This window comes from Coffea arabica, chromosome 9e (genome assembly GCF_036785885.1).
Source record: "Coffea arabica cultivar ET-39 chromosome 9e, Coffea Arabica ET-39 HiFi, whole genome shotgun sequence".
Classification (NCBI taxonomy): Eukaryota; Viridiplantae; Streptophyta; class Magnoliopsida; order Gentianales; family Rubiaceae; genus Coffea; species Coffea arabica.
In genome coordinates this window covers 32,992,274-33,019,565 of record NC_092327.1, presented here as the reverse complement: position 1 = coordinate 33,019,565, position 27,292 = coordinate 32,992,274, and the positions used below count along the sequence as shown (strand labels likewise).

General features: G+C 36.0%; 1 protein-coding gene and 1 non-coding gene across 3 annotated transcripts; one reads left to right on the top strand and one right to left on the bottom strand.

The window, feature by feature from the left end:
* Positions 1–1,956: 1,956 nt before the first annotated feature.
* On the bottom strand, positions 1,957–27,209 carry LOC113710584 (probable caffeine synthase MTL2). Of its 2 annotated transcripts, XM_072066398.1 has the most exons (5): positions 27,135–27,209; positions 3,959–4,378; positions 3,475–3,729; positions 2,830–2,847; positions 1,957–2,346 (listed from the first exon to the last, which is right to left on the bottom strand). In XM_072066398.1, exons 1-5 carry the CDS (start codon positions 27,207–27,209, stop codon positions 1,957–1,959), a joined length of 1,158 nt encoding a protein of 385 aa, XP_071922499.1. The 2 variants fall into 2 exon arrangements, with proteins under 2 accessions (XP_071922499.1, XP_071922498.1); XM_072066397.1 differs by lacking the exon at positions 2,830–2,847 and having other exon boundaries at positions 1,957–2,360; positions 3,471–3,729.
* On the top strand, positions 24,627–24,733 carry LOC113710756 (small nucleolar RNA R71). The gene has a single exon (XR_003452942.1). It is a non-coding gene; the product is annotated as a small nucleolar RNA R71 (small nucleolar RNA).
* Positions 27,210–27,292: the final 83 nt, after the last annotated feature.

Here is a 27,292-nt window from a genome sequence, read left to right as displayed (position 1 = left end):
ATGCAACCTGATATATTGAATTAATGCAACTAATCATTCATGAGAATACAAAGTGATGATCAAATATTGAACTAGTACTAATGCATAGCCGATTAGCCTCAAAATTCAAAAGGATATCATGCAAACTTTAGTAAAAGCAAGAGAACAAAAAAGGGCTTTTATTGCCATGGATAAAAATTTGTCTCACAGTTGGCAAGAAAATACAAGAGTTGATATTGCAAACTATTTGATCACAATTCTACGAGGGATAACGGAAAAAGACACAATAAATGAGACAAATTTTGGTAAAGTACACAAAAAAAAAAGAAATGCAGCAGCATCGGGAAATTTAATGAAGTATAGAAAATTTCAGAATCATGGGAATACAGAAATAGAACCTCTAGGAAGAATGTGAAATACCTGGTGCACTGTATGGGGGTTTTTTTTTACCATAAATCAAAAGACGTAGCCCTATTTTATAAAAAGTACATTAAATTAACAGATTGCTAGAAATTGTCCAGCACGATTGGATTTACATCACTATTCTAATGAAAGGTTAAATATGCATTAGAAATTAAGATCTATAATTCAATAGATACAATAGATCTAAAAAAATACAAGAATTTTTAAATTTGATAAATAGTTGTATCTCCCGTTTGTGCATGTTGTAATCACCAGATTTGCTAATAAACTGTTTTAATCTTCAATAATGATGATAATATCTGTCGAAATAGATCCAAGAACCAAAAAATTTTAGATCTAATAACAAAATTAAAAAAAATTAAAAAAACACAAAAATCTCCATAGGAACCCCTGTGAGAATAGAAATTCTCGCTAGGAATCTCTAGAGAAAAAGAAAATTCTTACCAAGAAAACTTAGGAGAGATTTTATTAATAAAATAAAATAAAATAAAATTCACGAGAGAGAGACCACGAAGCCTCTGAGAAGAGAAGAAGAAGTAAAGAATAATCAGAGAAGAAAAAAGGTAGAGAAGAAAATAAAATGTTTACAACATGTAGCATAACCAAGACAATTTTCAAATTCGGCACAGTTCGGGAAATACACACTAACATACAAAAATCATCTTTAAAGTGGACGTGTTTTAAGAAACTGGACTCAAAATCTTGTAGCTCTCATGACAAATCATTTTCAAAATCACTCAACCAGGATTCGAAAGTCACTTGAGTGACCACAAAATTTACAAGAGAGGTAAATATATCAAGCCTACTCAAGATTTTTCCGTATAGATATGTTCATTAATTTATTAAGTGGCAAAAAAATGTGATCATTCTCAAATCTTGCAATATGCTACTTTGAATTAAATTAGCAAACATTAGTCTAATTTACAGTACAATAATTTGTGTGATATGTCCACCATTTTGTTTTCTCTTAAAAAGGATCAATAGTGATTTTTGATAACTCAAACGCATGATCTCTAGGGAAATGGGGCAGGGACGGTCATCAGTATGACCGTCCCTGAGCAGTTAATGGCCATGATTTGGTCAAAAAATTTTGTGCGGTCCAGATAATAAGTTGTGCATCGATTTTCACACCGTGTGGGACTCGCAAAATTTTGTACTAAAATTACACGTTGTGCAAACAAAGTTACGTCGTGTGTAACCAAAGTTACGCCCCTTGTCCGATCTCTAGACGGTTATAGGTAAAGTATCTTATCAATTAAGCTGCACTTTCACTATCAATGTAACGTGTTCACTTGAAAACATTACAGGCATAGTATTTAAAAAACTTTTGCTTTAAAAATCTTTACGGGCATAGTAGTTAACAAGCATTTAATTTGTCCATAGTTTTTAGGTGTGTAACGCATTCAGAAATGCATTCCACACTTGAATGGAGGGAAAACCATCGTAAATATGTAATCAAATCCCCAGTCGCTTATGCAAAAAAAAAAAAAAAAAAAAAAAGGTCTTCCCATACATATGATATCAGCTTAGTACTACATATCTAAAAACAAACATTTACATGTCTGATTTCTCTGGTTTTTTGGCAAAAGAAATGATAAGATTATTAAAGAAGCCTTTGCCCATGCGGAGAAGCTTTGCTGCATTCTTCGCAAACCTGTGGCATATGTCAGGTACAATAGCTTCTCCAAAATGACTTGCGAGGGTGGGTTCGTAAACTACTCTAATGAATGATGCCACATACGCTGCTCTAACATGTTCATCGCAGTATACTTGGGAATGGGATTGTAACTGGTAATCATCATCAATGGAGAAGCCAGCATCATGACGGAGCTTAAAAGTCTCCAGGTACAAAATTTCAAAAGAACCTTCCTCCTCAATTATGTACCTTATTTCTTCTACTGAAGAAGTATAGTTTGGAAGATTGAAACTATCCATTCTTTCTTCCTCCTGATGTCCCTGCAGATATGCCAATCATCAATTCAATTCAAATTATTTGAAGCGCGAGACTTGGAAATTAGCCAATTTGTTAAAACGTCAAGTCTAGCGTAAAATGCACAGTTTTTTTTCCCTTAATTTCAATATGAATATATTATTACTTGTGTTTTTAGTTCATACTTCATATAGAAAAGTTGCCAAAAAATTAAATAATGAACGATTTCTTCCTTTCCAATACTTTTTTTTTTACCAAAAAGGGAAAAAAATACCTGACAAATTAAATCCCACTATATTTCTAACTTTCAACAAATTAATTTGGTGGAGGCTAGACGAAACTCAAGGAAAGAATTATCTTAAATGTATTGAAGTTGTGTGATAACAAGCATCTAGAGATGACAATGAAAACAGATGTAATAGGGTGGGGAAGTGGCTAATAGGGTGGGACGAGGTGGAGGACATTTTTCTCCTCCTGTTTTAAATGAGGTGGGGGACGGGAAGGATACCCCCTACCTATCTGCCACCCCATCCCCTACTACTAAAATAAAGTTTTAAAAAATAAATATTTGTATATAGTTTTACACATATATACATATACACATTATAATTACATATCAATTATTTATATATGCGCGCGCGCGCGCGTGCATGTGTATTATAAATTAAGAATAAAAAAAATCATAATTTATATGATAAAATAATGATATGGCTATCTTCAATTTCCTTAAAATTTTTTACATATTGTAAGTAATTTACCTAAAAATAGGAAACAAATATGATGGTTATAAGTTTAGATTTGCCATTAAAAGTAAAGAGATGAATTAAAAAGATCAAAATAATTTTTAATCTCGATTTCACATTGAATATTTTACTAAGAATCTATAAAAGAGTGATTTATAAGGTTTTGATATTATATATGTAGACAAATAATGTCAAAATAAAAAATATAATTAGCCAACTGGGAGGACACCCATGGGGATGTGGGACCGGGCAGGGGGCGAGGTGGGAGGAGATTTTAGAACACCGGGCAGGGGCGCCCCTTGCCCCCCCCCCCCCCCTCCCCCCCTCCAAAAAAAAATTGCCATCCCTTAGTGAAGCATCTGATAATCATCAAAGAGACAGAGAGATTAAGATCTCGACAACCAAGTCCATTAATGCCATGTCAAGTAAGTCAAAGATATTCGGGCCGTCGAATTCATCTCCTTCACACATGAAAGTAAGGAGTATTCGGCCATGTGAAACCAACTCTTCCGAATGCATCCTTAGAAATGTGGTAAAATCTTTCATAAATTGGTCCAAATATGCCTTTTGGGCGGGCGGACAGCTTGCTTTGGAAGAGTGAATGCTCCCTTTATTCACACTGATCCCCGATTCAGTCACCAAACCACTGGGAACCTGCACGTCTAAAGCTGGTAACTTATATTGTTGGAGCATTTTGTTAGCGTTGCATGTGGGAATATAAATCATGAGCCGCGAATTTTTATTTTTTTTTAATAAAAATGTTGTTGGTTTCTTCAGAAATCTCTTTCTTGGATTCTTGTGGATACCTTGAGATTGAATGAAAATCATGAACGATTTTTGCTACAAGAGAAAGGAAAAGGATAAAAGGGATTAATTCAAAGACCTGAGATAACCAGTGAAGACTGTAAGAAGGGTGTAAAAAATGCATGGACTCCTCGGGGAAGAGTCTGCCGTAGAAAGAGCCAGGCATTGTGGCTATCAGGCACGATCCTATTTTGCGTCCGTTTTCTTTCTCAAGTTTGCGGTAGAAGCTTGGCAGCGACTTGAAAACCGAATTGAAATCATTTTGGAAAAGATCATTCAGAAAAATCTGAATGGTGGGAGGTTCGAATGCATTCTTCTTTTCCTGGCCAACTTTGTCGACACTTTGTATAATGTTCCAAACTGTTAAAACTGTGTTTGGGCCAGAAGCGCATCCCAAATCCGCAACTTTAAGGCACTTGTTGATGTTGGGTAAGTTGGCCCGCAACAATTCTCGTAAGCATTGTTCAAGGGCAGGTTTCACCTTGGTGAGAACCGAATTCTAGATACACCACTCCAAAAAACAAATGTTAAGGAGGAAAAAAAGATATACTATTTTAGAGATCAACGTGTCATAGCATGAGTTAGTACTACTCTGTGTGTGTGTGTGTGTGTGTTAAAGAGATAGAGACAGAGAGACAGACAGATTTGGTAGGGTGAATTCTTTGCGTAGCTTGTGTCGCCTTCACCTCCATTCATATGCAGTACTTAACCGAATCGCAATGACGGAGCAGGATTTTTTCTTTTTGGGGGGGGGGGGGGGGGAATTTTTTTCGAACAAAATTACCTTAATATTCAAAATAATTTTCATTTATTTAAATATATGACATCTTATAATATCAAATATTAACTTTAATTATAAAGATATGTCTATTTCATAAATATGTAACAGAGTCATAACTAAAATTAAGACAAGAAATAATCTTTGATTAAATGTCTTATAACATCACAAACCACTCATTATGAGAAGATGCTCCAATATGTCACTTGTACAAAAAAAGAAAATATAACTATTTTCAATTAAAAAAAGATAAAAGTTATGTTAGCATACCTTAAAATTTCATCCTCTTTTATTAAAAGTAAATTGAGATTTACGTTCTTTTATAGAACTAAATTCATGTATAATTGAATCAATGCTAAATTTTCGAACAACTTTCTTTTTTATGTACATTGTTAGGCAATCATTCAAGAAATTATCTTTTATCTTGTATTGGAGATTTGTTTTGATTATCTTCATAATTGAAAATGTCTATTCTATAGACTATAGAACGGAGCCAGGATTTTTTCCTTGGGAGGGGGGCCAAAATTTTTCTAAACAAAATTATCTTAATATGTTATATTCAAAATAATTTTCATCTATTTAAATATATGACATCTTAAAATATCAAATTTTAATTTTAATTATAAAGGTATGTCTATTTCATAAATATGCAGCATAGTCATAACAAAAATCAGGATAAGAAATAACTTTTTATTAAATATCTTATAACATCACAAATTACCCAAATTGTACATTATGAGAAAATGCTCCAATTTGTCACTTGTGCAAAAATAAAAATATAACTATGCAATATAAATATAACTATTTTCAATTAATAAAAGATAAAAGTTATGTTAGCATACCTTGAATTTCAACCTCTTTTCTTAAAAGTAAACTGAGTTTTGCGTTCTTTCATAGAACTAAATTCATCTATAATTGAGTACTAAATTTTTGAACAACTTCCTTTTTTTTATGTACATTGTTAGACAATCATTCAAGAAATTATCTTTTATCTTGTTTTGGATCTTTATTTTGATTATATTCATAATTGAAAATACCCGTTCTATAGTTGCAATTGACATAGGAAGAGTGAGAATAAATATAATCAATCTATCAACAACAAGATAGATCACTCAATTTCTTGTCTTCACCAAGCCTTCAAGTAATTATTTGTATATTTGTATATGGGTCAACAAGAGTATAGTTCACTAATTTTAAATTTTTTTATCAATTAGGCTAAGTTGTATATTTGTATATGGACCAATAAAGTAATTATTTTTGTTTTAGCCCATTGATAATTATGAATTGAGTCTTTTATTATAATATATCAAATTGGGTCAATTTACTATGGATTACCAAATTATATGTTTAATTTTTTGAATGTTAAATAATTAGCACGATAAAAAATAAATAACTTTTTTTGAAGAAAAAATTAAATCAAAGGTGACTAATTCATACGCACATACAGATATATATATATATATATATATATATATGTATAAACTCTCATAATATAAATTAAAATTGTAAAAAATTAGGAGGGCCAACTTTATCTTATACATATATTTACATATTATGAATTAAAATTTTTAAAACTTAGGGGCCATGGCACCGCTCAGCCTCCCTTGGCTCTGTCATTGCCGAATCGGGACGGCTGAAGAAAGTGTCGGTTAATGATTGATGGTACAAAGAAGTTTCGGACTTAAATAGCGGAAATTTCTTAAATCAAAAGTGCATTTGAATTGACAGAAAATCTGTCGACTAGTCAAACAGAAAGCCACGGCCATTGGGAACGAGACACAAAGGAAATGATAGGCATATTGTAGAAAAGTTATATTTATTATTCCCTCCGTTTTATTGAAAGTATCATATTTTCATTTTAAAATGTTTCAAAATATTTGTCATTTTACTAAAATCAAAGTTACTTTTGATCTCTTTTTATTAATGTTAACCTCACATTTATTTATATTTCATACTAAATTCAAATTTGAATCTTGAATTTTCGAAGGTTTTTGAAAACAAATCCTCTAACACTGCTATTGACAGGTGTTGAGTCTGTGTAATAATAAATACTTACTTAAAAAAATATTAATTTTATATATAATGGTGAGTAGGATTGAATCCATAGGGATTGGGGATAATTTGTTTCTTTTAGAGTACAGAGTATGGGGGATTTTTATAAAAATGAGAATAATTAAACAATTCAAACAAAAAGACCTAACTGATAATTTATTAAAATTGAAACAATAATAAATAAACTCTAGCCAATAAATAACTTTGGAAATAGTTCATTCAATTGATCATGGATGTAACAATAATTTCATTTATTTACTGATCATTTATTTACTGACAAATAAGTTATAACTGCCAAACACGCGATGACAGTCAACTTTTCCTTATTGTATTGGTAATTAAGGTATAACTGTTAACAACTGCCCTAATCAAAAAATAACACTAGGTACAACCTTAGAGTTTAATTTTCCAATTGTCTTAAGAATTAAAAAATCCTTATTCTAACCAAATAACACGCTACAATAGTTATTTTAAGTTAACCCATATGTTCCCCTAACACAAATTCAATCATGCCAATTACCACTAGTTTAAAGCAATTAAATAATTACGAATTTAATTACTCTAGTTGATATGAGGTTATTAGATTAATTTAAATACCAGGCCCTTGATATTCAAATAACATAATAATCATAAGAAATTAAATTAGAAAACATACGAATGCCAATAAATAAAAGAAACAAATGAAAACAATTAAATCTCACAATTATAGATGAACCAAATCCTTTATTATCCCTTGACTAGCAAAAGAAATTAGCCGCTCATCGTTGGGAAAAATCTCAATGCAAAATTATGGTGAATCTCGATGGACATGCGGCCACCAAAAACTAAGAACTAAAGTCTATCGTTTCCCTCTCTTTTGAAGCAAAGAGTCATGACCCCTCCCTCCCCCAGTCCCCCAAAATTCTTTTCTTTCAGAAGTACTAGTCAAGCGAGAAAACCAGCCGTCTCAATTCCTACTTTTTCTCCTAGTTTGTAGCATGCTAAAATGAAGTAAACTCCCAAGTGGAAAAGGAAGCTTCAAACGATAATTTTCATTACTCCCTCCCTTTTTTTATAACAGACGTTTGCACATCAATTAAGAAAAGTTTTTCATTGCTTAAATCTGTACACTACTTTTCTTTTGTACCCTCATTAATTGTCCAATTCACCCATGTTTTCTCTCACTAGAGTACTAAATGGTGCTGTTTTACTAGGCCAAAAGTAGTAATTAAGAACCCTGTATTGGAAAAGAGAGATAAAAGGGTAAAATTGTGAAAAAATAATTAATACTGTATGGGGATAATAAAACGACAAATAAAAGTACACTAGAGCAAATTTCTTAAACGTCAGTTATAAAAAAAGGGAGGGAGTATTTTCTAACTAAATCCTATAACTAATAAAGCTATCTCATAAATTTTCAGTCAAAATTTGCTCAAAGTTTGACACGAACTACGAAACCTTTGCTCGCATGAAAAATCCGGAGCTTCTCGGACTTGACAACAGATATTGACCGCGTCCACATCAAACTAGTTCAAAATATTCTGGAAGATTGTCCCTTTAACCACTTTTTCTCCACTTCCCTATAACTAGTACCAAATACTATTGGAGATTGCAGAATATTGTGTGTATATTTTGTGCATATATTTGGGCTGTAATTGCGTAAAGATAGGAGCTCTGTTTTTGGTAGTTATTCTTTGGTAATTGTTTTGGTAGTCGAGATAGAGTAGGAATTGATTTCCTTTTGGTAGTTACGGTAGAATTAGGAACCATTACCTTTTTCGATTTTGGCTTTGCTTTGTATATATTTTGGGGCCTGAGGGTCATGAAAGGATGGGAAGATTTTTTCCACAATTTCTTTTCATGGTATCAGAGCTATGAACGACGACACGAAGAAACAGAATGGTGAAGGAAGAAAATTTGTCTCACCATACATCTTGACGGCGAACGACAATCCTGGGAATATTATCACCCAGGTACAATTGAAAGGGGACAACTACGATGAATGGGTTCGAGCAGTGCGAACCGCGTTGAGAGCCAAGAAGAAGTGTGGCTTTATTGATGGAATGGTGAAGCAACCCGATGAGGATTCTCCCGATCTGGAGGATTGGTGGACTGTGAATTCAATGGTGGTATCATGGATTCTCAATACCATAGAACCAACTCTACGATCTACCATAACTTATATGGAGATCGCAAACGATTTGTGGGAAGATATCCGAGAAAGGTTTTCTATTGCTAACGGGCCTCGAGTTCAACAGATCAAAGGGGAACTTGCAGAGTGGAAACAGCGAGGACTTCCAATTGTGACCTACTATGGAAGGTTGAAGCAATTATGGGAAGAACTTGCGAACTATGATCAGATTCCGACATGTCAATGTGGAAGATGCACGTGCAATCTCTCAGTTCAATTTGACAAGAAGCGCGAGGAAGAAAAACTCCACCAATTCTTGTTGGGTTTGGACGACACGATGTATGGAACGATTCGTTCCAACATTCTAAGCACTGAACCGCTGCCTAGTGTCAGCAAGGCATACTCTTTGATATGTCAAGAGGAGCGTGTCCGGAATATGTCAAAAGAAAAGGAGGGACGTGGGGAACCCATGAGCTTTGCTATTCATGCCAACACAGGAGGCAGAAGACCTGGAACTGGGACAAAGGATAAGCCAGTTTTATGCTCATACTGCAACCGTGGTGGACATGATGCTGAAAGCTGTTTTCAACTCATCGGATATCCTGATTGGTGGGGTGATCGGCCCAAGGGGATTGGACGCGGATCAGGACGTGGACGCGGGAACCAAAATTCAGGACGCGGACGTGGGAGTGCACCTAGAGCTAACTCTGCTCAGATGGTTAGTCAGTCCTCCTTGTCGGCAGAAGCTGCAAAAGGGGAACATGCAGCGCATGGATTGATGAGTAGCGACCAGTGGGCTGCCTTTTAAGTTTGCTAAATTCTTGCAAATCGGGTACCAATGAGAAGTTGTCTGGTAAGAATTCTTTGAACTGGATAATTGATTCAGGCGCCTCCCACCATATGACAGGAAGTTTAGCATGTATGACTGATTTGAAAGAATTATTGGGCTGTGCAGTGGGGTTGCCGGATGGCAACCAAACAATGGCCTTAAAAGAAGGGTCGGTTCGTTTGGGTGAATACATAAAGTTGAAAAATGCACTTTATGTCCCAAACTTGAATTGCAATTTAATTTCAGTGTCACAATTGCTTGATGAATTAGATTGTTTTATCCTGTTCACTAAAAAATTATGCGTTATACAGGACCCTGCTTCGAGGATGGTGATTGGAGTGGGTGAACGACGCGAAGGGCTTTACTACCTCAAGTCTATGGCAGAAATCAAGGCATGTAATGCAAATCGTCTAGAAACCATTGACCTGTGGCATAGGAGAATGGGACATCCATCTACAAAAATAGTAGAGTTACTTTCTCAGGTTAATTCTGGTGGTAGTAGTTTAGTTAAAGAAAAACCATGTGATATTTGTTTAAGGGCCAAGCAGACTAGGGCAGCATTTTATTCTAGTGAAAATCAAGCAAATGAAATTTTTGAGATGATTCATTGTGATCTATGGGGACCTTATCGAACTCCTGCTTCATGTGGTGCATCATATTTTTTAACCATTGTTGATGATTGTTCAAGAGCTGTGTGGATTTATTTGTTAATGGTTAAATCTGAAGTGGAACGTGTACTTCGAAATTTCTTTGCTATGATCAAACGTCAGTACAACAAGGATGTGAAAATTGTTAGAAGTGATAATGGCAAGGAATTCACCTGCTTGAAAGATTATTTTGCTGAAAATGGGATGATCCATCAGACTTCATGTGTGGGAACACCTCAGCAAAATGGACGTGTTGAGAGGAAACATCGTCATATTCTGAATGTAGCTAGAGCACTGCGATTCCAAGCAAATCTTCCCATTAAATTTTGGGGAGAATGTGTGCTGACCGCTGGATATTTAATAAATCGGACTCCATCCAAACTCCTGGGGAATAAGACACCTTACGAATGTTTGTTTGGCAAACCACCCAGTTACAAGCATATTCGAATTTTTGGGTGTCTGTGCTATGCTCGAGACTTGAATCGAGACAAGGATAAATTTGGGAGTAAGAGTCGGCGTTGTTTGTTTGTGGGATATCCTTTTGGTAAGAAGGGATGGAGATTGTATGATCTTGATACCAGTGAACACTTTGTTTCGCGAGATGTGGTATTTTCAGAGAATGAGTTTCCATATGATAGTGCACCAGATGCACCTCGAGGTGTTCCGGGGCTAAATTCTTTTGAAGTCTTTGATCGCACCATAGAGGAAGTGGTTGATAAAAGAGAAGACATTCTGATAGAAGATATTCCAAGTGAAACATCAGAAATCACAAACCGGGTTCACAGTGAAGAGAATAACGAAGAAAGAGAGGGTGCTGGAACTGAAGAGATTGAGGTAGTTGATGAACAACTTGGGCGAGGTCATCGAATAAAGCGCTCATCTAGTCGTCTAAAAGATTATGTGACATATACTGCTAGACGCATAAGCCCTTCTGCATGTTTACCCACACCAATTCCATTCTCAGGTACTCCTTATCCTATAGCGCATTATGTGAATTGTGATAAATTTTCTATGTGTCATCGATCATTCTTAGCAGCAGTAACAACTGGTAAAGAGCCAACCTTTTATGGTGAGGCGGTGAAGGATTCTCGATGGAGACAAGCTATGGCAAGTGAAATTGAGGCGCTTGAAAAGAATGGGACATGGACAGTGGAAGATCTACCACCAGGAAAGAAAGCGATCGGTAGCAAATGGGTGTACAAAATCAAGTATAATTCTGATGGAACAATTGAGCGGTATAAGGCACGATTGGTGATTCTTGGCAATAATCAGGTTGAGGGGATTGACTACAATGAGACGTTCGCTCCTGTTGCAAAAATGGTAACAGTTCGAACTTTCTTGTCTGTGGCAGCAGCGAAGGACTGGGAACTCCACCAAATGGATGTTCACAATGCATTTTTACATGGAGATTTAGCAGAGGAAGTGTATATGAAGATGCCTCCGGGTTTTGCAACTCCCCAACCAGGAAAGGTATGTCGATTGCGAAAGTCTCTTTACGGGTTGCGACAAGCTCCAAGGTGTTGGTTCGCTAAACTCACTAATGCCTTGCAGCGGTATGGCTTTACTCAATCTTATTCTGATTATTCGTTGTTTACTCTGAATCAAAACAACATACAAATATGTATTCTGGTGTATGTTGATGATCTTGTGATTGGGGGAAATAATAGTGCTGCAATTCAGAAATTTAAGAAATATTTATGTCAGTGCTTTCATATGAAAGATTTGGGAGTATTGAAATATTTCTTAGGTATGGAAGTTGCCAGAAATAAGAGTGGCATTTTTCTTTGTCAACGCAAATATGCGTTGGATCTTATTACTGAAGTTGGTTTATTGGGTTCCAAACCAACTAGTTTTCCGATGGAGCAGAATCATCGCTTGGCAATGGCGGAGAGCATGCCCTTAACAGACCCAGAAAAGTATAGACGTTTAGTCGGAAGATTGATCTATTTGACACTTACACGACCTGAGTTGTCTTATGGTGTGCATGTTCTTGCTCAGTTTATGCAAAAGCCAAAAGAAGAACATTGGGAAGCAGCTTTGCGCATGGTTCGTTACTTGAAAGGTAGACCTGGTCAAGGTATATTTCTCCGATCAGACTGCAATCTACAGTTGCGCGCATACTGTGATTCTGATTGGGCAAGTTGCCCATTAACTCGTCGCTCACTCACTGGATATTTTGTTTTGCTGGGAAACTCACCCATTTCCTGGAAAACTAAGAAGCAACATACTGTGTCCAGGTCATCTGCTGAAGCGGAATATCGATCTATGGCCACCACGATTTGTGAACTAAAATGGTTGAAAGGGTTGTTGGGTTCTCTAGGGGTAATGCATTCTAGACCTATGAAACTTTATTGTGACAGCCAAGCAGCCATGCATATTGCGGCAAATCCTGTGTTTCATGAACGAACAAAGCATATAGAAGTTGACTGTCATTTTGTGCGCAATGAAGTTCAAAATGGAAATGTAGAAACTACATATGTACGTAGTTCAGAGCAGTTAGCCGACATTTTCACCAAGGCGCTTGGGAAACAACAGTTCGAGTATCTTCTTTACAAGTTGGGCGTTCGAGATCTCCACGCACCAACTTGAGGGGGGGTATTGGAGATTGCAGAATATTGTGTGTATATTTTGTGCATATATTTGGGCTGTAATTGCGTAAAGATAGGAGCTCTGTTTTTGGTAGTTATTCTTTGGTAATTGTTTTGGTAGTCGAGATAGAGTAGGAATTGATTTCCTTTTGGTAGTTACGGTAGAATTAGGAACCATTACCTTTTTCGATTTTGGCTTTGCTTTGTATATATTTTGGGGCCTGAGGGTCATGAAAGGATGGGAAGATTTTTTCCACAATTTCTTTTCAAATACCAAATATGAATAGAATATATTAATTAATACAATATTTGACTAAAATTAAGAGAAAAATAATTATAAATTTAATAAGAAAAATGCAACCTATCAACTATCAATCCTCTATTTTTAAAATGTTGGAATTTCAAAATGCAACAAACATTTAACACCTCTTCAATGACTAAATAGAAAAAAATATGTTTTGTCCATGCAAAGCATGACACGTAACATCCAAGCTAAAGTGAATACGTGTTAGTAGCAGATAGGTCAAGTGCAGGAGAATGAGGAATGGGGCCGAGCTAATAAAATAATTAAAACTAAAAAGGAAAGTGCAAATGTCAAAGGAAGTGGGGGCATGATGATAAATGCAGCCTGCACAAAGCAGGGTCCGGGGACGTAAATGAAAGGACTGAAGTGCAATTTTTTTGGGGCCAGTATTTGGTCGGTAATATATAGTGTGTTTGGATATCAAAATTATTTTAAATAATATTTTATTTACATCACAAATAATTTGAAATTTGTTTTTTTGACAAGATTTCAAAGAGTTTGTAACAGTGGAAGTAATGCAACCAAATTATAACTCTAATCAACCCACAAATGGTATAAAAGGCTTGGATATATTGTTCACCAAGGACTGATTTGGCGTATGACAATATAAAGAAATAAAGTGTTCATTATACTTTGTCTTTTGCCTGTGGGGTCAAAATTTAGTACAGCAAAATTTATTTTTTTTTTAAAAAAGTTACTAACATTATATACAGGCTATAATTGTACCCTATGAATTTTTTTTTTAAATGTTGCAAAATCAATTCATTATCAATTTTGTTAAATGCATATTTTTCAATGTAAGTAACTGAACCTCTTGAATTTTTTAAAATAATCTGCGAATCATCATCAACTTGATCTTCTACAGGTTTATTTTATAAAATTTATCTTTATCCTATTATAAATAAAAATCATAATAACTTAATTTCATATTATAAATAAAAAGTTTACCATCCACTTGAATAATTCTTGTTTTTGAAGACTTTGAAGTTTGAAAAAAAAATTGATTTTCTCACTCCACTCAAAAAAGTTCACACCTTGTTTTTGGAAATTTTAGATGAATTTAGTCTTGAACTAACTTTCATAGATAATTTGAAATAAATTCAAAATTATTGTGATAGTAAGAATTATGAATCTTCAATTTTTTTGGGGTCAATGTATATAGGAAATATAATTTGATAAAATATAGTGGGATCAAATAAGATGCAACTTTAAAATTTTTTAAATTTCGTAAACCTAAGAACTAATTTTTCAAAGTTAAGTGGGGTCAATTGACCCCACTTGCTTGTATGTGGCTCCGTCACTGTCTTTTGTTGCCCCTAACTATTTCCAAAACTTATATTTTTGGAATAACAAATATTTGTAGGTGTCGCAGAAGTGTTCATGTGTATCAACTATTATTGGTTAAAACTTAGAGGCAATGTCCAAAATTGTCACTAAATTATTTAAAATGTTACGATTTGATCACCCAATTTTTTTATGGCAAAAAAGGTCACTCAACTGAAAAAAAAACGCTATTCAAATCATTTTGTCAATTTGTATAGGTAAATCGTCCGGTTTCTCCCTCTATTTATCCTTGTATCCAGAAAGACTACCAACACACACTGAAACTTCTCGTCGCACATCACCAAAATGCCACCATTTTCACCATCTTCCTGGATTTTGACACCCTCCTCTCTAGTATAGTTCTTCTTAACAGTGCTCCTTGTGAAAGTGCTGAGGGCGGTCTTAACAGCTGCTTCTCATGAAAGAATCCATAAAGCATTTTAAGTGAATGCAACAAAAGTGAAGAAAGTAGAATTGGAAAGGAATAAAAAAGAATAATTGCAAAGAAAAAGAAATCTTTTTTTGGATTCATTTTTCCTCTATTTTCTTTAGGTAGAAAGATAGAACTCTTTTCATGATTCATTGGCCATGGTCACCACCTCACCATCTTGACCAACATTCTCAAATTGTTTCCTTATATAAAAGATAAAACCCAAAGCAAATGTCGACTTTTTTTTGTTTTAAAAATTTGCCTAAAGGGTATTGAGATCTGAGGAGATTACACGGGGAACTGAAAATGGAAGCCATCCAAGAAAAATATCTTTACCGTGTGTTTGTCCGTCTATGTTAAAGGGAGAGAGAGAGAGAGAGAATTTGTTTGCTGAGAGACAGAGAAAGGATAAAGATTGGGGGAGTTAAAGAAAAAGAGGGAGAGACTAGAGATGAGGCGGCGACAAAATGACTCGACCAGGGATGAGTGAGGATTGAGGAGACATTTTTTCCCATGGGAGAATGTTGGTCCAACACAAGTAACAGTGTAACCGGATGGTTTACCGGTAGAAATTGACAAAATTATCTCAATGTCACTTTTTTCAGTTGAATGACTTTTTTGACCATAAAAAATGTTAGACGAGCAAATCGTGCCATTTTGAATAATGTAGTAACTATTTTGACTATTCACTCAAAAATTTATTAATATTAGTAGAGCAAATGACAACAAATATCACTAAACTTTTAAGTTCTACGTCTTTTGGTCATTAAATTATTTTTTTAGCAGAAAATGTCACTCAACTCTATAAAGGGTGTTTTTTTTTTGTCCTTCCATCTAATTTTGGCGTAAATTCTTAAATTGTGATGAAAAAAAAGGTTTTTCTACTAGAGGGATTGTTTTTGGGGCTGATTCTAGAAGTAGAATCTTCGCATTTATGAAATGTGAAGTCTTCGCATTTGATAAATGCGAGGTTCATGTTTTTGAAAAAAAAAAATGATAAAGGTTTTAGGCTTAAAAAAAAAAAAGAAGTGCCAAACGCTTGCATTTGCTAACTATCTTCCCGACTAAACTCATCTTCAAAACCGCGGGCGGTTACTGCCTCGGTTACTGATCAGACATTCAAATACAGTTCCTTTTTCCACACTTTGAACTAATACTCTCCAAATCAACATCCCATCTTTTAAACAAGATCATTTTACCCCTTTTAGTGCAAACTCACCTCGTTTACCTCATGCGAGTTTTAAAAATAAAAAGTGCTATTCAACATATTGGATAGCTCTCTCTTAAACCCATGGTAAAACTAAATAATATCACTAATCTAACAAATACTAAATACCAACCCAATTAATATTTCGTAGTTAGAATTAGATTTTTAAGATATTTGAAGTAAGCCTTAGGACAACTAATTCTACGTCAACTACGCATCAACTACTGTTATTGTATATCTAGTACTCAATTTTTTTTTCCGAAACGATAGAAATTTTATAACATGAAAAACTGTACACTTTTGGAGCAAAGGCTCCTATCTTTACAAGAGTGCATTTAGCACTACAAAGTGGCGTAGTCCCACTCCATATCACAAAAATTCAAAAGAGCAATTTTGCTCAAACTGTAGCATAAGCTATCAGTGTCTTCATTCAATCTTCCAAAAGAGCACATTCGAAACCATAGTGACATTTGCTGGACGTCCTCCATGATAGCTTCTATTGCTATAGTCCATGCTTTCCCATTTTGAAACCGTGCCAGCATGTTTTTGTTTTCAAACCGTATGTTGATTTTTCTCCATCCTTTCCTTGCTGCCTTGACCATGCATAATCTCACTGCCTCTGCCAGGTCTTGATCTTTGTTTCCTGATGGTCTCTCTCTTAGTGACCAGGCTGCTAACCCTTGGTTTGCAGCAGTCGAAGCTGTGATGCCAATGCCAAAGGAGTTGTATTGCTTCTGGTGCTGGATTGCGAGCTTCAGAGTTACAGCCTCAGCATCTGCCTGTTCCCCTTGTCCATTTCCATGTTACCTTCTTGTTTCTGCTGTGCTCTTCCTCGGATTGTGTTGAACTGCATCCATGTGTTCTTTCCATTCCTTAGTTGCCTTTTCATTTACTTTAAAAGGCTCCTGTTGTAAGGAGTTGAAGACTCTTGCATTTCTAGCTTTCCAAATCTGCCATAGCACATTAACTGTTAAGGCTATGTGATCTTCACCATCGTTCCTAGTTCTTGCATTCATCATCATGTTCCACCACTGTTTGAAGCATCCAGTTTGGTCTTGTAGTCCATCCCATTGTACCAATGCAAATTTCCATATTTCTTTTGCTTTCTTGCACTGCAATAGTACATGCTCAATGGTCTCCACGCTCTCTCCACACCCACAACAAACCGGATCTCCTTTCCTTGTTCTGTTGAAAATTTGAGCCTTGACTGGTAGCCCATTGTTGATGTATTTCCACACAAATATTTTCATTTTGTGTTTAATAGGCATCTTCCATAAAGCTTCCCATAGTTCCCTGTTTGTTTGTTGATAGCTGCATCCCTCCTCTTTGCTTCTTTGTTTGTTAAAGCTTCCATATATCTAGTACTCAAAGTTTAGTAAAATTGTAGCTCTATTATCAATGAAGTTGTACAATGTCGTATGCGCATTACTTCTATCATTATTATTTGACTAGATAATATTGTACATCTTTGTCAAAGAAAAATGTTATTTTTAAACTAGATGTTAATATGATAATTAACTAATTCAATAACTTGCTCAGCAATAGGCATAATTAGATAGCATAGGAAGTGCTTGAATTTAAAAAGCATTTACAGCAGGCACAAATCTAATTATGGGACCAGGTAATATTAGTGTTCTGTTAATGTGAAATTCAAGATCAATGGATAATAACCTAAATATTCATTCTCTGAAATTTTACAAAATAAAAAACAAAACCCACACTCAAAAGAAAAACTAAAATGGTTTGCTTGAATATATATATATAAAAAAATAGAAATGCATGAGCATGAATTTATTAATATTCAAAAACTAACAAATGCGAGGTCTGAAGCATTTTTTTTTTTGGGTTTTTGCAAGTCAAAAATTCAATGATAAATCGCATCTGTGAAATGCGAACTCAGTGAGCTCGCATTTTGCAAATGCGAACATCACTTCACGGAATGTTATACTCAAAAAGCTGCATTTGTAGAAAAATTTTAAATTTCATTATAAAATTAGGAATTTCTGGGTTAAAGAGATGGAAAGCCATGCATGTGATGTCCACAAGCATTTTTGAAGAGTAAAAATGTCTCACAAATATTTGAAGGACAATTTGAGAAAGAAAAAAAATGTTTTGGGAATCAATATAGTTACATCAGATAATTAGGGACTTTAACTAAATTATATACAAGTCCCTAACCTATATTTAGTTTTCAAAACAAGAACAAAGGCACTCGGCCTTTACTTCATCCTTACCAGCATCTACTTATCAATAAAGAGATTCAAACCCACTAAAATAGTATTTTTTTTCTGCCCACAAGAGTCAAATGGAATTGGTATTCAACTCATCTCTCTTACATATTATTCTCAATAAAGAACTCTCATAAAACCATCAATTTCTTTTCTTTAGTCACTCATATTCTAGATGAGAAGAAGAAGTAGAGAAAAGTTAGAGAAGAAAAGGGGTAGAGACGAATCACTGAACAAAACAAGAACTCGGATCCTTAAGATAAGAACTCCTAGATCTGGAAGGATCGTAACGGTCCCCGTCAACAGATATTTTCATCCAAATATCGGGGTAGTGAGAGAAAAATGGTTCTATGTAGTCACAGGCACTCTCAGCGTACTTCCTAGTCTCAGCATATTCCCGATCAATAAATCTAAATGTCAAATTAAACTAAGTAATGGAGAAATTGAACTCTTGACTCATTAGACGGAAGCGAATCACATTTGGGGTATCTACAATATACCCCGTAGGCAAGTCGAACTCAAAAGTGTAGTAAAACTCTCTAACCAGTTCAACAAAACAGGACAGAAAATGTCAATATAAGGTCGCCAACCAATAGCGGTAAACATCCGCTCAACCTTTTCCCTTATACCCAGTGCACTCATGATAAGTTTGTCAAGACATTTACAGGGATGATACGCTGCTCGGAGCACACAGCATATCGCTGTTTATCAGCGGCTTTAGTGAAGTTTAGATGACCCCCAAAGTGAGAGGGTGTAGCAACATGGACACCTTTACCCCTATCTAGATGTGTTCAGACACCCGAGGAAGACGGTTGGTTGATAGGCTCATTAACAGGAATGGTGGGTTGAGGTGTAGTAGGTTGATATTTAGGAGTTTTAGACTTGGAAGTGGAATTTTACTTAACCATAGTCTCTACCAATCAACCCAATCAACAAGAGAAACAGAATTCTACCGAATATATGAAGCAAGTAATCCAGATGTGGCAACTATGTCCAATGCAACAATCAACTCAAAAAGCACAGTTTATTGCTCAATTTATCCACTCAAAGTCTTAGTAGATGTCCCAAGCAAATCAGTCATTCAATTAACAGGCAGATTACTCCCAACAATGTAATTTAATTCAACCAATTAATAATGCAGCCACAGAATCCTCAATTTAGTCCAAAAATTGATTCCAGCAACTCAACACAATAATTTAGCAAAATGATTTTCAGTGAAGTCCAGAATGCAACTGCAAAAATTAATACTCCAGAGGTTTGCCAAGTGATTGAGACAAAGAGATACCGTCACACCGTTGACCGGCAACAATTCTTGGCGATAAGTGAGCCGCAAAGAGAGGCGATGGTGACTGGAAGGGCGACTCCTAGGTGGTTACAGACTGCGCGGATGTAGGAGGGAGAGGGGCGTTGAAATGCGACGAACGACTGGGGTTGATAGCGTTGGTGGAGGATGAGGCAGCTAATGAAGTGCGGTGACGACAGTGGCGGCGTGCAAGGGATGGTGGCGGAGTTCACGTTAGTCACTTGAAGCGCGACAGTGGCGGCGGTCAACTTGGGGGAGGGAGCGACAACGAAGAAACAGAGAGACGGACAGAGAGAGAGAGAGACAGCGAGCTCTAGCGACGGCGTGCGTCTATCGATTGAGCGGTGAAGCAGCGATGGATGTCTAGGTGGGGGTTGGGCTTCGGCCGAAAGGGAAAAAAAAGGAAATAGGGGAAGAAGAAAGAAAGAAAGAGAAAGAAAGAAAAAGAAAGGAAGAAAGAAAGAAAAAGAAATAGGTGCGGCGATTTTTTTTTATTTTAAATTTAAAATTAGAGATTTGAAATTTAAAATTTGAATTTAAACAAAAATGTAAAAAAAATTTCAATTTTTTAATTAATGAATTATATATATATATATACATACCTTTCTCTCGAACACGACGTGAGCACGTTCTGGACGTAAGAACCCTTCTAATGAAGAGTTGTTGAATTAAAAGCTACCACATGCTCGGTTGATACAGGTGCATTATAAGGGTGGAAACCCTTCTAATGGGGAGTTCGAGAATTGCTCATTACCACGCGCCCTATTGACCCGGGCGCGTCATGTCAGTCAGTCCGCTCTAAGATCGAAGAAAGAGCTCTCCAGGTGATTTGACGCGGGCACGTCATGAGGGTGCAAACCCTTCTGATGAAGCACCTGGGAATTGCACATTACCACGCACCCCATTGACGCGGGAGTGTCACGTCGGAGGAACACCTACTAATCATCAAAAATGAAAAATTAAATCAAAAATTTGAGAAAACTTTTAGAAAACATATTGAAGCTATCAACTAGAACTGAACAAAGAAGTAAAAAAATTAGGTTACCTCCTAATAATCGTCTTTCTTTAATGTGTTTCGCTAGACATAGTTAGTCGCCCTTAACATTCCTGAGACGGCTCTTTGAGGTGCAGCATCTCTCCCTCTTCCACTGGCAATCCTTCATAATAAAATTTAATACGGTGGCTGTTGACGACACATTTCTTCTCGGTCTTTAAATTTTGTATTTCTACTGCACCAAAGTGAAAAACATTAGTCACTACAAAAGGATCAATCCACCGAGAACACAGTTTACCTGGAAATAACTTAAGTCACGATTGGTAGAGCAGAACCTTTTGGCCAACGACAAAAGTTTTTCTTGAGATCTGCTGATCATGAAAAGAAAAACTTTATTTTTCTCCATATAAATGGTCGCTCTTTAGTTTGTCCCTCTTTGCTTTGGGCCAATCTGCAGGTAATTTGCCAATTATTAGGTAATTAACTAAATCAGCATACCAAGGCAATTTAGAATTTAGCGAAAATAATTGTTCATCAGGGAATGTATCCCTCAATGGCACGTTCTCCTCTCCAACTGGTATGCAACTTAAATGGTCAGTTACCAAATTCTTCGAGTCTCTTTTATCCCTTATTTCCAGATCGAATTCTTGCAAGAGCAATATCCACCTTATTAGCCTCGATTTTGCATCTTTCTTCATCGTCGAGTATCTCAGAGTTGCATGATCAGAATATACAACAACTTTAATTCCTAATAAATATGACCTAAATTTCTCTAAAGCAAAGACAACTGCTAAAAGCTCCTTTTTTATGGTGGAGTAATTCAATTGAACTCAATTCAAAGCCCTTGATGCGTAGTAGATGGCATGGGTTGCTTTTCCTACTCTCTGTCCCAACACTGCTCCCACTGCATGATCACTGGCATCACATATGATCTCAAATGGGAGATTTCAATCAGGAGGTTCGATGATCGATGGCGATGTGAATAGCTCACTTAACTTGTCGAATGCTCTCTCACACTCGACATCGAAGTCAAAAGTTGCATCTTTTTGTAAGAGTTTGAACAGGGCAGATCCAATTTTCGAGAAATCCTTAATGAACTTTCGGTAAAAACCTGCATGTCCAAAAAAAAAATACATTTTCCGCACACTCGCGGGGTAAGGTAAAGCAGATAAAATGTCTATTTTAACCTGATCAACCTCAATACCCTTAGAAGATACTACATGACATAGAACTATCCCGTACTCAACCATAAAATGACATTTTTTCAATTAAACACGAGATTAGTTTCTATACATCTAAACAAGATCAATTTCAGATTATCTAGACAATTATCGAAACTATCACCATATACACTAAAGTCGTCCTTGAAAATTTTAATAATTTTTTCAACATATTCTGAAAAAGTGCTCACCATACATCTCTAAAATGTCACAGGGGTATTGCACAATCCGAAAGGCATTCACCTGTATGTGAAAGTTTCAAACGGACACGTGAAGGTGATCTTCTCTTGATTCTCTGGTGCGATTGCAATTTGAAAATACCCTGAAAATTCGTCCAAAAAATAATAGTGAGCTCGATAAGCTAACCGCTCAATCATTTGGTCAATAAAAGGAAGGGAAAAATGGTCATTTTTCGTGACAGCGTTTAATTTTTGGTAGTTGATACATTGCCGCCATTCGGTGGGTTTGCGTACTGGCATAAGTTCACCCTTCTGATTGGCCTCCACTGTCATTCCTGTATCGGGTTACCTGTATCGGGCTCACCCACGGACTGTTTGATATTGCGTATACGATTCCCACATCTAGCAATTTTAGTATTTTTTTTTCACCATTTCCATCATGAGAGGATTGAGACTCCTTTGAACTTGCTTTACAGGTTTGGCATCCTTTTCGAGCCTTATTCGGTACATACACATAGAGGGACTGATCTCTTCAATGTCAGCGATGGTCCATCCTATTGCCTGCTTATACTCTCTAAGAACTCGGATTAACTTGTCTTCTTGGGTTTCCAACAGTCTCGCCAAGATAATCACCGGAAGCATTTCTTTCTCGCCCAAGTATGCATATTTCAAGTGTTTCGGTAAAGGTTTTAATTCAAGTACAGGTGCCTGCACCACAGACGATAGTACCTTTTGGTAAGATTCGGGTATAAAAATAGGTGTGAGCTCATACATTGTCGTCGTGGTTGGCAACGAGTGTAACGCTCCAATCATACACTTCAGATCTTCACTCAATTCTACCTCATGAATTGTGTCTAACTCGAAGTGTTTGGTTAGAACAACTTCTAATTCATTCCTACCCACAAATTCAAATACTACCTGCACCGCAGGATCAATAGCACTTACGAAAAAAATAGAGTTAAAATTAAAGTTCGAGAGGTATTTCATGGTTTCAAAAATATTGAAATGAACAATTTTTTCATTAAATTTTATGAACAAGATACCCTTATTAACATCAATTTTTGTCTGGATTGTGCTAAAAAGGGTGTACCTAACAACAAAGACGAGGGGTCGAGGGAATGATCATCATCTATGTCAAGTACATAAAAATTATATGGGAATACCAATTCTTTAATTTTAACCAACACATTCTTGGCCAACCCATCAGTATATTCATTTGTTCGGTCAGTTAATCGAATTATTATCTCAGTTTCTTTTAACGGACCAAGGTTCAAAGAAGTATAGATAGATTTAGGCATTACATTGATTGATACTCCTAAGTCCAATATGGCATTTCTAATCAAAGTATTACCTATCCTACAGGGGATAGTCAACATACCTGGATCTCTACATTTCAGTGGAAGATTCTTCTATAGAATCGCTGACACATTCTCCCCCACAATGACTCTTTCATCTCCCCTCAATCTTCTTCGTTGACGCACAAATCTTTCAAAAACGTCGCGTACTTTGGCACTTGTTTGATTGCATCTAGTAGGGGAATGTTGATTTCTACCTTGCGGAATACCTCCAAGATCTCTTTCTCTTTGTCCTGCTTTTTCGATTTCTCCAACCTGCTAGGAATGGGAGGCGAATTAGTTTTAACTTCAATGATTAGGTCAGGGAGTACCCCTGGATTTTTACTGTTTCTATCCTCCTCCTCAAGCTCTTTCTCGATCTTTTCTTCATCCTTGTCCTTTGGAGTCACGAGTTCGGATCTCTGAATTTTCTTCCCGTTCGTTAAGGTCATTGCACTTACATTCTTTGGATTCAGTTCAAGTTGAGATGGCAATTTTTCGTGAACTTGGGATTCCAGACGGTTGATTGATATTGCCATCTGACTTATCTGAATCTGCATTGCTTGCATCTGATCCATTTGATTCCTTAAATTTTATAAGTCAGATTCTGTCTTTTGTTGACATTGCATATTACTAACAATTAATTGTTTCATCATTTTTTCTAAAGACAGGCTTGAACTTGGAGGAGGTGGTGGCTGCCGAGGTTAGTATTGCTGTTGATATCTTTGCTGTCTATTCAATGCAAAATTTGATTGTCTATTTCCTCCATAACTGAGGTTAGGGTGATCTCTCCAACCCGGATTATACGTGTTCGAATACAGATCATATGGCTTTCTTGGCGCAGGCGCATGACCAACCATGTTTACTTGCTCTACACTTTCTTCTTAAATCATTGGATACATCTCTGTAGAATGGCCCATGGCAGTACAAATCCCACATACCTTGGCTTGTGGTGCATTTTCTACAGTCAATTGCCTAACAAAAGATGTTAACTCGAATAGTTGTTACAGGATAGAGGATGTTTCTATCTCATTTACTCTATGTATCAGGACATCCTCCCTTGTGCCAAACTGCTGCGAGCTCTCGGCTATCCCTTTAATCAACTCCCATGCTTCTCGAGAAGTTTTGTTTACCAACGCCCTTTCACTTGCAGTATCAATAATACTCATGTCTCTAAAAAGTAGCCCCTCGTAAAAGTACTGGATAAGCAATTGCTCGCTTATTTGGTGTTAAGGGTATTTGATGCATAACTTCTTGAATCTCTCCCAGTAATCATAGAGCGACTCCCCTGGATATTGTTTGATAGCGCATATCTCCTTCCTCAGACTTGTAGCTCGAGACGTAAAAAAAAAAATTTTCAATAATTTTTTTTTAGCTGCTCCCAAGTGGTGATACTACCTGGAGGTAGGTAGTACAACTAGTCTTTTACTGAGTCCTTGAGAGAAAGGAAATGCCCTCATTTTTATTTGTTCTTCCGTAATTTTCGAAAGTTTCATACTGTTACAAATAATATCAAACTCTTGAAAGTGCTTATGAGACTCATCACCTGATAAATCATGAAAAGATGGTAAAAGATAATTAGACCAGATTTTAACTCAAACAGGGTGTTATCATTTAAATTTGAAAAAGTAATGCATAAGCGCTGCTGATTTAAATTAGGAGCAGCCAGATCCTTCAATGTTCATGCATTAGCCATAGTGATTTCTTCTCGATTCGGGTCACTCGAAATATCATCAAGCGAACTTGTTAATTCAACTTCTGGATCAAGTCTCCGAGATGCAGCACTAGATTGCTCTTCCCTGAGCTGTCTGGTCTCTTTTCGCTTTTGGCACGTGATCTTCTCTACTTCAGGATCAAAAATTAATTTACCCGTACGAGAAGAACGAGGCATAAACTAGAAAAATACTAGAAAATTAAAACGAGAATTAACTTAAAAAGAAACAAATTAACTAACGACAGTCCTTGACAACGGCGCCAAAAATTGACAGGTGTCGAGTTTGTGCAATAATAAATACCTGTTCAAATAAAGTATCGATTTTGTATACAGTGGTAAGCAGGGTCGAATCTACAGGAATTAGGGGTAATTCGTTTCTTCTAGAATTCAAGATATGGGGAATTTTATAAGAATTAACAATAAGCTATGCTACTCGAATATTTCAATTAAATAAAAATTAAATGACAAATTATAAAAATTCAAATGGTATTGGACAAACTCTAGTCAAGAAGCAACTTCGAAATGGTTTTCCTAATTGATCATCGATGTAAGAATAATTCCACTTATAAACTGATAAATAAATTATAATTGTCAAACAAGCGATGACAATCAATTTCTCCTTAATTATCGATAGCCAAGGTACGACCGTTAGCTACTACCCTAATTACGAAATAACTCTAGGTACGACCGTAAAATTCAATTCCCCAATTACCTTACGAATTAGAGAAATCTGTTCTAATTAAACAATACACTACGAGGGTTGTTTCAAATTAGTCCGTATATTTCTCTGACACAAACCAATCATGCCAGTTTTCACTAGTTTTGAATAATTAAACAATTACAGATTTAATTACTCTAATTGGTTTTAGGTTATCGAATTAGTCTAAGATCTGGGCCCCGGATAATTGAATAATATGACAACCATAAAAATATAAAGTAGGAAATATACGAATACCAGAAAATAATAGGAAAAAGTAAATTAGTTTGATCTCACAATTTAAGTTGAACCAAGTCCTCCGTTGTTCATTGATTAGAAATAAAAGTTTAGTTCATCTCTATTGAGAGAATCCCATGCAAAATTGCTGAAGTAATTGTCGCGTACATCGTCTCTCAATTGAAATGAAAAATCCGATGGAATAAGAATAAGGAAAGATTACAAAGTCAAAAGAATGACTAATGTTTCTTCCTTGGGATCAGTCATATGATGGAATCAGAAAATAGGAATTAGCCAAAAGCCAAAAGCTAGATTCCTCCTATTTTCTTATGGCGGCTGGCTCTCCAAAAGCTAAGTGGAGTCCTCATCTCAATTGACTTCTGTCTCCTATTCAGTCGCAGCCAACAAACTAGGAAATCTCCTAATTGGCAAGCTTCCTTTTTGTGCTAAACTACCTTTATCAATTCAAATCAAACAATCAACTAATGGAATGTTTGCGGCCCCATGTTGCACTTCCAATTGGCAGTTGGTGTTACGCGCCTTTCTCGCATTTTCTGGACACGTTGAGACCTGACTTGACGCTACTACGCCAAACAGCAATTGTAGTGGAAAATTTGCACCTTTTTACCACATTTTATTCCAACTCCCTGCAATCAATACAAATTTTCAAAAGTGAGTAGAATCCACCAATTAATACACATTTGGTAAGATAATATGAGAGAATTAATTATAAAATAAATGACAAAGTTGTGACCTATCATTTATGCCAAATAAAAGTCTTCCCATACACATGATATCAGCATGGTACTACATATCTATAAACAAACATTTACATATCCGATTTCTCTAGTTTTTTTTGGCAAGAGAGATGATAAGACTATTAAAGAAGCCTTTGCCCATGCGGAGAAGCTTTGCTGCATTCTTCGCAAACCTATGGAATATGTCAGGTATAATAGCTTCTCCAAAATGACTTGCGAGTATGGGTTCGTAAACTCTGTTTGTTTTAGATATCAACGTGTCATAGCATGAGTTAGTACTACTCTGTTTGTGTGTTAAGAGAGAGATAGAGAGACTGACTGACTTGGTAAGATGAATTCTTTGCGTAGCTTGTGTCACCTTCGCCCCTATTCATATGCAGTATTTGTTGGAGTTCCATTTCTGATCTCTAGTTCTTAATCGAATCGGGACTGCTGAAGAAAGTGTCGGCTAATGATTGATAGTAGAACGAAGTTTGGGACT